The sequence below is a fragment of the Piliocolobus tephrosceles genome, chromosome 2 (genome assembly GCF_002776525.5).
Source record: "Piliocolobus tephrosceles isolate RC106 chromosome 2, ASM277652v3, whole genome shotgun sequence".
Classification (NCBI taxonomy): Eukaryota; Metazoa; Chordata; class Mammalia; order Primates; family Cercopithecidae; genus Piliocolobus; species Piliocolobus tephrosceles.
In genome coordinates this window covers 6,215,974-6,228,746 of record NC_045435.1, presented here as the reverse complement: position 1 = coordinate 6,228,746, position 12,773 = coordinate 6,215,974, and the positions used below count along the sequence as shown (strand labels likewise).

The following is a 12,773-nucleotide window of genomic DNA, read 5'->3' as shown; positions in this document are numbered from 1 at the left end:
GTATCCCTTAACTTTTGCGAATATCAAAAAATAGTATAAACCCATATATATGGAAATATGCTTTTTTTCTAGAAATAAATGAAAAAACTCATTAATAGTGGTTGCCTTTAGAGAAAAAGGACAGAAAGAGATGTTATTTGCTTCAACTTATACTTTTTTTTTTTTGAGACAGGGTCTCATTGTTGCCCAGGCTGGAGTACAGTGGTACAATCATAGCTTACTTTAATCTTGAACTCCTGGGCTCATGGGATCTTCCCACCTCAGCCTCCTAAGTAGCTGGAACTACAGGTGCACAAGACCATGCCTAGCTTATTTTCCAATTTTTAGTAGAAACAGGATTTTGCTGTATTTCCTAGGCTGGTCTCCAACTTCTGGGATCAAGAGATCCTCCCACCTCAGCCTCTCAAAGCGCTAGGATAACAAGTGTAAGCCACCACACCCAGCCCACCTTGAACCTTTCTACATAGCCCAAATTTTCTAACCCTATGCAAATATATTATTTTCTTTTTAAGTAAACATAAGTCACACCTCGTCTCCTTTATTATTTTCCTTTTTATGTACTCTTTGTATCCAATACAAAACAACAAATGTATTATTTAATAACAAAATTTCTAAATGTTCTTTTACACTAATTTTAAAGCAAAAAATACTGAGGACAAATCTCTCCTCTAAGAACAAATTTTAAAAATGGTTAATAGGAGGCCGGGCGCAGTGCCTCATGCCTGTAATCGGAGCACTTTGGGAGGCCAAGGCAGGCAGATCACCTGAGGTTGGGAGTTCGAGACCAGCCTGACCAACATGGAGAAACCCCGCCTCTACTAAAAATACAAAATTAGCCCGGCATGGTGGCGCATGCCAGTAATCCCAGCTACTGGGGAGGCTGAGGCAGGAGAATCACTTGAACCCGGAAGGCAGAGGTTGCAGTGAGCCAAGATCGCGCCATTATACTCCAGCCTGGGCAACAAGAATGAAACGCCATCTCAAAAAAAAAACAAAAAATGTTTTATAGGGTCAAGTGGTACGAGGGCTCACGCCTGTAACCCCAGTGCTTCAGGAGGCTGAGGTGGGAGGATCACCTAAGCAACATAGCAAAATTTTGTCTCTGCAAAAAAATTTTAGAAACTAGCTAAGCATGGCGGCGCATGCCTGTAATCCTAGATACTCAGGAGGCTGAGGCTCAAGGGGGACAGCTTGAGCCCGGGAAGCTGAGGCTGCAATGAGCCATGAGTGCGCCAGTGCACTCCAGCCTGGGTGACAGAACAAGACCCTGTCCCAAAAAAAAAAAATAAGTAAATAAATAATGGTTATTTTTTCTTATAACAAAATATATATATATATATATAATATATATATTTAAGATTACTTAAAAATTGTTATCCTAAAATGAATGCTGCAGTTATGGACTGAATTGTATTCCCCCAAAATTTATATGCTGAAGCCCCAACTCCTAATGTGACTGTATGCAGAGACAGAGCCTGAAAAGGAGTTGAAGGCCGGGCGCGGTGGCTCAAACCTGTAATACCAGCACTTTGGGAGGCCGAGACGGGCAGATCACGAGGTCAAGAGATCGAGACCATCCTGGCTAACACGGTGAAACCCCGCCTCTACTAAAAAAATACAAAAAACGAGCCGGGCGAGGTGGCGGGCACCTGTAGTCCCAGCCACTCGGGAGGCTGAGGCAGGAGAATGGCGTAAAGCCGGGAGGCGGAGCTTGCAGTGAGCTGAGACCCGGCCACTGCACTCCAGCCTGGGCGACAGAGCGAGACTCCGTCTCAAAAAAAAAAAAAGGGGGTTGAATGAGGTCATGTGGGTGGAGTCCTATTCCAATAGGACTAACGTCCTTATAACAAGAAGAGACACTAGGGATACACGTGCCCAGAGAAAACGCCATGTGAAGACACAGAGAGAAGACAGCCATCTGCAATCCAAGTAAAGAGGCCTCAGAAGTCAACCCTGCCAGCACCTTCATCTTGGACTTCCACATTCCAAGACCAGGTACAATGGCTCATGCCTCTAATCCCAGCACTCTGGGAGACCAAAGTAGGAAGACTGCTTAAGGCCAGAAGTTCAAGACAAGCCTAGGCAAGATAGCAAGATCCCACCTCTACAAAAAAAAAAAAAAATTGTAAGTAGCCAGGCACCTGCTTGTATTCCCAGCTACTCAGGAGGCTGGGCAGCAAGATCACTTGAGCCCAGGAGTTCAAGGATTCAGTGAGCTATGATTGTGCCACTGCACTCCAGTGTGAGCAACACAGACCCTGTCTCTAAATAACCTAAATGCCCTTCCATGGTAGATTAGATAAAGAAAACGTGGTACACATACACCATAGAATACTGTGCAGCCATAAAAAAGAATGAGATCATGTCCTTTGCAGGGACATTGATGAAGCTGGAGACCATTATCCTCAGCAAACTAACACAAGAACAGAAAACCAAATACTGCATGTTCTCACTTATAAGTGAGAGCTAAATGATCAGAACATGTGGACACATAGAGGGAACAATACACACTGGGGCCTTTCAGAGGTCAGAGGATGGGAGGAGGGAGAGGAGCAGGAAAAGTAACTAATGGGTACTAGGCTTAATATCTGGGTGATGAAATAATCTGTATAACAAACTCCTATGACACAAGTTACCTATGGAACAAACTTGCACTTGTACCACTAAACTTAAAAGTTAAAAACCAAAACACAAAAAACTGCTATCTTAAGCCTTATTCATCAAAGCCTGATTATAATGCTTAACAGTGAGATAAAGTCCAGATTTATAATCAAAATACCTTTTGAAATATAGTTGTATTACTCTTCAAAACATACACTCTCAAACTTAAAATGGGTCAAGAGCATAAGAACAAACAATTCTATAAACCTTATCATTTTAGTAAACTTAAAACAGAATTTATTTTATAATAATAAGACTTAAATTTCATGAAGAAATCAATCATGCATAATAATGTATACATAGTTTTAAACTGAAGAGCTTAACCTCAAAGTATCATTTCAACACGCCAAAAATGAACTAAAATCTGCAATTAAATAACACAAGAAAACCAAAAAAGGGACATATCAGAAAATAAAAATTCAGTGTTTTTTTTTTTTGTTTTTTTTTTGAGACGGAGTCTCGACTTGTTGCCCAGACTGGAGTGTAGTGGCACGATCTTGGCTCACTGCAACCTCCACTTGCCAGGTTCAAGCAATCCTCCTTCCTCAGCCCCCCTAGTAGCTGGGATTATAGGCATGTGCCACCACGCCTGGCTCAATTTTGTATTTTTAGTAGAGACGGGGTTTCACCATGTTGGCCAGGCTGGTCTCAAACTCCTGACCTCAGGTGATCCACCCACCTCGGCCTCCCAAAGTGCTGGGATTACAGGCATGAGCCACCACGCCTGGCAAAAATTCAGTTTTATTACAATATTTTAAACATACCAAATAAAACTATATACTTAAAAGAAAATAATTTTAATTTTATTTACCCCCTGCAAAGGGAGATTCCAGCATTCTGAGCTTCTGAATTTGGACAGTGGTGATTGAACATGGACATCCTCTGGTTTTGCATTTAACATCTTTCTTATCTGAAAATAGGATGAGAAAATAATTAGTTTAATTGAACTATATACAAGAGCTAATTCAGGTAACAGAACCATTATATTACCCTGCATTAATAATTTGCTAACAGTTTTAAGGCGTTTTAAATTCAGTGCTTAATTCATATGCAATTAAATATAATTTTACTTATAAAAACCCTCTCCTTGACTCTGAAAGTAGATAAATGAAGAATCACAAGAGCTTCCTAACTATTCTCTTACCTGCTGTCTTCTCCCCTTTTAACCTTTCAAATGTCAGCCCCAGAGTTCTCTAATACATAAAACCTAATTATGGCTGCAATACTTAAAATTCAACAACGGTAGCCGTTACTTACAGATAAAACTCTTTACAATTGCAAAACTCTTTACAGTCTGGGCTCTTCCACATCACACACACATCAAAACTACAACCCAACCACACTGAATGAATCAACCTTCTTCAAATACATCACATTATTTCATATCTCTAAAGCTTTGCATATACTGTTCCCTCAATCTAGAATGCTCTTCCTTCTCTCCCTAGTGAAGTACTCCAGATTCCTGTCAAAATTACTATTTTATCTATGCAACCATCACTGCCACACCACGTGTTCCTGAAACAGAATCAATGGAACAGATCAATGGAACATTATAAAGAACTCTGAAATAAGACGACACACCTACAACAATCTCGACAAACCTGACAAAAGCAAGCAATGGGGAAATAATTCTCTATTTAATAAATGGTGCTGGGAGAACTGGCTAGCTATATGCAAAAAACTGAAACCGGACCCCTTCCTTATACCATATACAAAAATTAATTCAAGATGGATTAAAGACTTAAATGTAAAACCCAAAACTATAAAAACTCTACAAGAAAATCAAGGCAATACCATTCAGGACATAGGCACAGGCAAATATTTTATAACAAAAATGCCAAAAGCAACTGCGATAAAAGCAAAAATTGATAAATGGGATCTAATTAAACTAAGGAACTTCTGTACAGCAAAAGAAACTATCATCAGAGTGAACAGACAACCTACAGATTGGGAGAAAAATTTTGCAGTCTATCCATCTGACAAAATTCTAATATCCAGAGTCTAAAAGGAACATAAATTTATAAGAAAAAAAAATCCCCATTAAAAAGTGGGCAAAGGATATGAACAAACGATTCTTAAAGGAAGACACACATGTGGTCAGCAACATCACTGATCACTAGAGAAATGCAAATCAAAACGACGAGACACTATCTCATACCACTCAGAATGGCTATTATTCAAAAGTCAAAAAACAACAGATGCTGGCAAGGTTGTGGAGAAAAAGGAACACTTTTACACCACTGCTGGGATTGTAAATTAGTTCAACCATTGCGGAAGACAGTGTGGTGATTCCTCAAAGACCTAGAGGCAAAAATACCATTTGACCCAGCAACACCATTACTGGTTATATACCCAAAGGAATATAAATCACTCTGTTACAAAGATATATGCATGCACATGTTTGCTGCAACACTATTCACAATAGCAAAGACATGGAATCAACCCAAATCCCCATCAATGATAGACTGAATAAAGAAAATGTGGTACATAGATGCCATGGAATACTGTGCAGACATAAAAAGGAACACAATCATGTCTTTTGCAGGGACATGGATGGTGCTGGAAGACATTATCTTCAGCAAACTAATGCAGAAACAGAAAACCAAATAATTCATGTTCTCACTTTTAAGTGGGAGCTGAATGATGAGAACAGATGGACACAAGGGGGGAACAACACACATTGGGGCCTGTCAGACGGGTAGAGGGAGCATCAGGAAGAATAGCTAATGGATGCTGGCCCTAATATCTAGGTGATGGGTTGTTCTTGCAGAAAACCACCATGGCACACACCATGGCGACCTATGCAACAATCCTATACATCCTGCACATAGTACCCCTGAACTTAATTAAATAAAAGTCAAAGAAAAAAGTGTTCACCACTGTTTCCCTGGTTACTTATGTCTAATGGAGTATCCAATACATGTTGAGTACCCAATAAATATCTACTGACCAATGCTTTAATCAATTAGATTTCAGAAAATAATGTTCATTATATATAGGTAAGTAGGAAAAAACAGATTACAAGACAGTAGTTTGTGGTTTTCTATTTTTTAATATGTGTTTCTCACAAAGAGACAAACTAGAAGGACACACATCATAGTATTAATTCTGGTTGTGTCTGGGTGGTCTTCTTTTTGTTTAATTGAACTTTAGAATATCTCTACAATAATCTAGTGTCATTTTAGAAATATTTCTTAAACATGTATTTATTTAATTGAGACAGAGTCTCACTCTGTCACCTAGGCTGGCATGTAGTGACTCAAACATAACTTACTTCCTGGTTCTACCTATTGGGCCCAGGCAATCTTCCTGCCTCAGCCTCCTATGTAGCTGGGACCACAGGCATGCACCATCATATCTGATTAATTTTTTTATGTTTTGTAGACACAGGGTCTTAGCTTGTTGCCCAGGCTAGTCCCGAATTCCTGGGCTCTGGGGCTCAAGCAATCCTCCCACCTTGGCCTCCCTAAGTGCTGGGTTTAGAGGCATGAGCTCCCACGCCCAGCCAAACACTTCAAACACTTTTTTTTTTTTTTTTTTTTTTTTTGAGACAATCTTGTTCTGTTTCCCAAGCTGAAGTGCAGTGACGTGACCTCAGCTAACTGCAACCTCCACCTCCCGGGTTCAAACGATCCTCCCACCTCAGCGTCCGGAGTAGCTGGGATTACAAAAATGCACCATCATACCCAGTTAATTTTTGTATTTTCAGTAGAGATGGGCTTCCGCCATCTTGGCCAGGCTGGTCTTGAAGTCCTCACCTCAAGTGATCTGCCCACCTTGGCCTCCCAAAGTACTGGGATTATAGCCATGAACCAACCTGCCAGGCCCAGGCCAAACACTTTAAATTCAACGTGTGTTAGTATCTTCTCCCTGTATCCACCAAAGCTCTTATCCTTTTGGTAATTTATTTCCACTAGCAGCCTGGAGGAAAAGGCAGTAATATAAACTACTAACAATAATGTAATACGCTAATTTTTAAGAAAGTCTACATTTTTTAAATGCACTACCACAGCTTTATGTATAAATTATGGGATTAAGAAATAAGTAAATACATTGTAGATAATGAGAGACAGAAAAAAAATAAGGAAAGAGGAAAAGCTAGAATAAGCCTTATGGTGTGGGACTGGAATCAGAAGTATCAGTATTCATTTTTTTATACAGATAGGCCGATAGAGAAATAAATACAGATACATGTGTTTGTGTGGGAGAATAGAGATATGTATGTTTTATGTGTGAACATATATTTTTCTAGTCTTGTCTGTTGAGAAAGCCTAAAAACAATGACATCCCAGTTGCAAGTATACCTAGCACACAGATCTGGATTTCTAAATATCATCCTTCAATTGAAAGAACCAGGACTCCCTGGGAAAGTGGTTGATTCCAAGCCTGGGGCAGGGAAAACACAAGATAAGCATCTTGCAGTGCCAAAAAATATACAGTGTCAGAAAGTAAGTGTTCAAAAAAAAAAAAAAATGATAGGAGCACATCAAAAGGGTACAGCCAACATGAAAGATCTCCCAAGGCTGGAATACTTTGACCAACAAACCTATAATGACAGTAGTGGATTATAACTCATAGAATAAACTAAATATTCTATGAGTCTATATTGATATAAATAAGTAAGTGAAGCCAGGCACAGTGGCTCATGCCTAGAATCCTCACACTTTCAGAAGCCAAAGAGGAGGACCTCTAAATAAATAAATAAGTAAGTTGGGGAAGAGAATCAGCTCTCCCTTACAGAATAATTTTTATTTTGTAGAGACAGTGTCTCATTCTGTTATCCAGGCTGGAATGCAGTGGTGCAATCACGGCTGACCACAGCCTCAACTTCCCTGGCTCAAGCGATCTTCCTATGTCAGCCTCCCAAGTAGCTGGGATTCCAGGCATATGGCAACATGCCCAGCTAATTTTCATTTTTCGATTTGGGGTCTCACTGTGTTGCCCAGGCTGGCCTCAAATTCCTGACCTCAAGTGATCCTCCCACCTCAGCCTCCCAAAGTGCTGGGATTACAGTTGTGAGCCACCACACTGGTCCCTTATAGAAAAATTTACATTCATAAATCTATAATGAATGAGCCAAAGAGAAAACCACCAAAATACCACAAATACAAATGTGCAGGCAAGATACACTGATAGATGCTAAAATAGTAAACAAAAGTTTGAGATAAAATAGTATATTTGCACAGATTCAAAGCATCTCCCCTAAGATATTTATTAATTATAAAGAGGAGAAAAGTAACTTTACAATGGAGCAAACAGGCAGACACCATCTTAACCAAACAATCAAGGCTGGCATTACCAGCACTAAGATATATCACCATCATGTACCCCCTGATATAATGCACTAAGAAGGGCACCATCACTTCTGTGGTATTCCTCCCAAAAAGTCATAACCTTAATCTAATCTTGAGAAACCTGAAACAAACCCAAAGTGAGAGATATTCTACAAAATACTGTCCAGTTTTCTTCGAAAGTGTCATGGTCATGAAAGAAAAAAGACTGAAGAATTGTCACAGACTTAAGAAAACTAAGGAGACCTAACAACTAAATGCAATGTGGGATCCTGGATTGGATCTGGCAACAGAAAAAGGACATTAGTGAAACCGAAGGAATCCAAATGATGTCTACAGTTTAAAGCAGAGGTCCCCAACCCCCAGGCCAAGGACAACACAGCAGGAGGTGAGCAGCATGGGAGCCTTAGGGCCTGAGCTCCAACTCCTGTCAGATAAGAAGTGGCATTAGATTCTCATAGGAGCACAAACACTATTGTAAACTGCGCGTGCAAGGGATCCAGGCTGCATGCTCTTTATGAGAACCCAATGCCTGAAGATTTGAGGTAAAACAGTTTCATCCCGAAACCATCCTCCTGACCCCGTCCATGGGAAACTGTCTTCCACGATACTGGTCCCTGGTGCCAAACAGGTTGGGGACCACCGGTTTAAGGTACTGTATGAATATAAATGTCTTGTTTTTTATAATCATACTATAGTTATATAAGATAATAACATTGAGAGAACCTGAGTGAATTGTACAGGAACTCTGTAAAATTTCTGTAACTTTTCTGTAAGTCTCAACTTCCTTGTAAACAAAAAGTTTAAGAAACACTGTAGTACATCTAAAAATCAGAAAGAGAAATAGATTAATTCAGTATTAATTTCTAATGGCAGGATTTCAGATTAATTGCATGAATAATGCAACAGTCTAAAGCAGGATATTTCACTTCACTGGATATATTAAAAACAAAAATAGGAGTAGTTAATACAGAGGTAGGCTGGGCGCGGTGGCTCAAGCCCGTAATCCCAGCACTTTGGGAGGCTGAGACGGGCGGATCACGAGGTCAGGAGATAGAGACCATCCTGGCTAACACGGTGAAACCCCATCTCTACTAAAAATGCAAAAAAATTAGCCGGGCGTGGCGGCGAGCACTTGTAGTCCCAGCTACTTGGGAGGCTGAGGCAGGAGAATGGCGTGAACCCGGAAGGCGGAGCTTGCAGTGAGCCAAGATTGCGCCACTGCACTCCAGCCTGGGCGACTGAGCAAGACTCCGTCTCAAAAAAAAAAAAATACAGAGGTATTTCAAAGTGGATATGATAGTATTCATCCTGGCAATGTAAGTTTTTTTTTTTTTTTTTTAAGACACAGTCTCGCTCTATCACCCAGGTTGGAGTGCAATGGCGCAATCTCGGCTCACTGCAACCTCTGCCTCCCAGTTTCAAGTGATTCTCCTGCCTCAGCCTCCCAAGTAGCTGGGACTACAGGCACCCGCCATCATGCCCAGCTATTTTTTTTTTTTTTTTTTTGAGACAGAGTCTCGCTCTGTTGCCCAGGCTGGAGCGCAGTGGCACGATCTCAGCTCACTGCAAGCTCCGCCTCCCAGGTTCACACCATTCTCCTGCCTCAGCCTCCTGAGTAGCTGGGACTACAGGCATCTTCCACCACGCCCCACTAATTTTTTGTATTTTTAGTAGAGACAGTGTTTCACCATGTTAGCCAGGATGGTCTCGATCTCCTGACCTCGTGATCCACCCGCCTCGGCCTCCCAAAGTGCTGGGATTACAGGCGTGAGCCACCAAGCCCAGTCAATTTTTGTGTTTTTGTCGAGATGGGGTTTCACCATGTTGGCCAGGCTGGTCTTGAACTCCTGACCTCAAGTGATTCTACTGCCTCAGCATAAGATTTTTTTTAACCTCCTATTTACCCCACTTAAACTAAATCCAGAGTTTTAAATGGAGAAACCACACCAGGCAAATCTTAAGCCAAAAAAGAAAGAGTATCTAAAGCCATACTTTCTATACGGTCTTCTAAGGTACTCTTGATTTCCTCTCACTGTTTTCCTTTATGAATTCTTCTTTGTTAAATGCTATAACTATGTAACACAAAGATGTATCATATTAAAGTTCTCTGTGCATATCTTAGACTGCTTCATAGACAAGGGTTTAATAAATTCTTATAATGTAAATCAGGATATTACTGCATTTAAAAAACAAAATTCTAGAAAAAAAAATTATCTCTATATGCCAGGTATGGTGGCTTATGCTATAATCCCAACACTTTCAGATGCCAAGGCAGGAGGATTGCTTGAGGCCAGGAATGTGAGACCAGCCTGGGCAACACAGCAAGACCCCTATCCCTACACAAAAAAATTAAAATTAGCTGGTCATGGTGGCACATCCTTGTATTCCCAGCTACTTGGGAGGCTGAGGCAGGAGGATCACTAAAGCCCAGGAGTTCAAGGCTGCAGTGAGCTGTACTTGAGCCTGGGCAACAGAGCAAAACCCTGTCTCTTAAAAAAAAAAAAGAGAAAGAAAGAAAAAGATTATCTTTCTTAAAAGGAATTAATTTTTTGAACACTTGCTATATAGGTAGAAACTTCATTTTGCTTGTTTTGCTACTCTTGGCATATGTAGAAGAAATAAATGAAAAAAAGAGGCTTAAAAGGACATATTCCCAATAGTAATGTTCAGCACATACCTTGAGTACGACTATTCTGCATCTATAGCATCACTAATGAATGAACATTAGGTACTCTAATAGATTAAGTCATCAAAGAAATGTTGTGCTATGTTTTAAATAAAATCTAAAATGAGCTCTGGAAAGTATACTGGTCATCTGGTCTGGAAAGTAATCCAGTCAACGATTTAAACAAAGTTGGTAGAAGGGTTTCCTGGTTAATCTTCAGTTAATTAGAATACACCATTCTCCCAAAACACTGATTAAAGTTTTGTATTATTTTCTTTAAAATGTTATTAAAAAGACAAACAGCAAAATACTTTCAGTATCAGTAACTCCAAAGATAATAGATTAAAAGCAAAACAAATGCATACCTCCGATAAATCAGAAGATGACTTTTTCCTTTTTCCTTCTGTGGTGATTTCTACAAAAACCAAAGACGTGGTAAAAATTATCGTTTAACATCTAAATGAGATAAACAGTTTGATAAAGGAGATTCTTTCACATTCATTCCTTGTTTTAAATTAACTTGTTAGATTTAAATTTACACTGATATATTTTACAGAAACTGAAGGGCTAAACATAAAAGTCAAAAAATAACTACATGTCAGAAGAATAGCAGATTCTCACACAATGTCTCCAGTATATATATACACACACACACACACAATAGAAAAGAAAGAGGAAAACTTGGCTCTAAGAACTAAACAAATTCCCTGGCTAAAGATCTCACACCTAGTAGTAGAACCATTTGATCAGACAAATTCTTATAATGGGGGGAGGTAGAAGCAGGTGAAATTCTAGAAGTTAGAAGTTGAGAATATTCTATAAAAACACTTTCAGTTCTACTACATATCTAAGCATGCTGTGCAACTGGGAACAGTTTAACTGTCTTTTACTCACCAACATTTTTCAGACTTGCTGTGGATTTTTCTGAGTCCTAACTTCCAATCAGCAAATATTAATTCAATGTCTATTATGTGCCCTGACACTGTGCTAGGCAATGAGTACAGTATAGTGGGCAAATTAGGCAAAAGTTCCAAACTTTCCTGGAACTTAGAGTCTACTGGAATATATCACAGATTTTACTAAAAAAAAAAAATGGCAGAGATTCACATATATAGTCACCTGCTTGTGACAAATGCATGACTGCAATTCCATAGGAAAGGGATGATTTTCAAAATAAATGATGCTGAGGCAATTTGATAACCAAATGGGGGAATAACACCCTTGACTACCTCACACCACACACAAAATTTATTTGAAATGAATCATAGATTTCAATGTCAAAGATAAAAACTAAGCATCTAGATTTAAATAGGAGAATATCTGCATCACCTTTGGGTAGGCAAAGATTTTTCAGAGAGGGCACAAGTAGTACTAACCACAAATGAAAACGTTAACAAACTGTACTTCATGAAAATTAAGAACTTCTGATCCTACTGTAGCTCATGAACATGATGCCTGGGTGTTCACACGCATCTGTGAGATGTGGCACCTTGAACCTTATTACCATGTCAGCGCATCACCCATCTGACATGAGAGAAAAATAAAGAACCACATTGGATTAGCGGCGTTTTTTTGTTTTGTTTTGTTTTGTTTTTGAGACGGAGTTTTGCTCTTATTGCTCAGGTTGGAGTGCAATGGCGCAAATCTTGGTGCACCGCAACCTTCACCTCCCGGGTTCAAGAGATTCTTCTGCCTCAGCCTCCCGAGTAGCTGGGATTACAGGCATGTGCCACCACGCCAGGCTAATTTTGTATTTTTAGTAGAGGCAGGGTTTCTCCATGTTGGTCAGGCTGGTCTCCCAACCTCAGGAGATCCGCCCACCTCGGCCTCCCAAAGTGCTGGGATTACAGTGAGCCAAGGCGCCTGGCCTGGATTCGCTTTGAGAAAGAAAAAAGGAAAAAAAGAAAAGGGCAGGCACAGAGGCTCATGCCTGTAATCCCAACACTTTGGAAAGCCAAGGCATGGGGATCACTTGAGCCCAGGAGTTTGAGACCAGTCTGGGCAACACAGTGGGATCACATCGCTACAAAAATATTTAAAAATTAGCTGAACATGATAGCACATGCCAGTAGTCCCAGCTACTCAGGAGGTTGAGATGGAAAGATCACTAAAGCCTGGAAAGTTACAGCTGCAGTGAACCATGACTGCAACAC

The 12,773-nt window shown here is 40.0% G+C and overlaps 1 protein-coding gene and 1 non-coding gene across 7 annotated transcripts in view; one reads left to right on the top strand and one right to left on the bottom strand.

Moving 5' to 3' along the window:
* The window catches only part of SENP7 (SUMO specific peptidase 7), a 206,919-nt gene that overhangs the window by 184,559 nt on the left and 9,587 nt on the right, over nt 1-12,773 (bottom strand). For 5 of the 6 annotated variants that reach the window (XM_023212207.2, XM_023212222.2, XM_023212233.2 and 2 more), the window contains exons 2-3: nt 10,986-11,035; nt 3,473-3,571 (exon numbers count right to left, since the gene is read on the bottom strand). In XM_023212207.2, the coding sequence (XP_023067975.1) occupies nt 3,473-3,571; nt 10,986-11,035 (149 nt within the window). The remainder of the gene's footprint in view (nt 1-3,472; nt 3,572-10,985; nt 11,036-12,773) is intronic. The other variant, XM_023212215.1, reaches the window with a different exon arrangement.
* LOC111545468 lies at nt 12,048-12,150 on the top strand. Its single transcript, XR_002732474.1, has one exon. It is a non-coding gene; the product is annotated as a small nucleolar RNA U13 (small nucleolar RNA).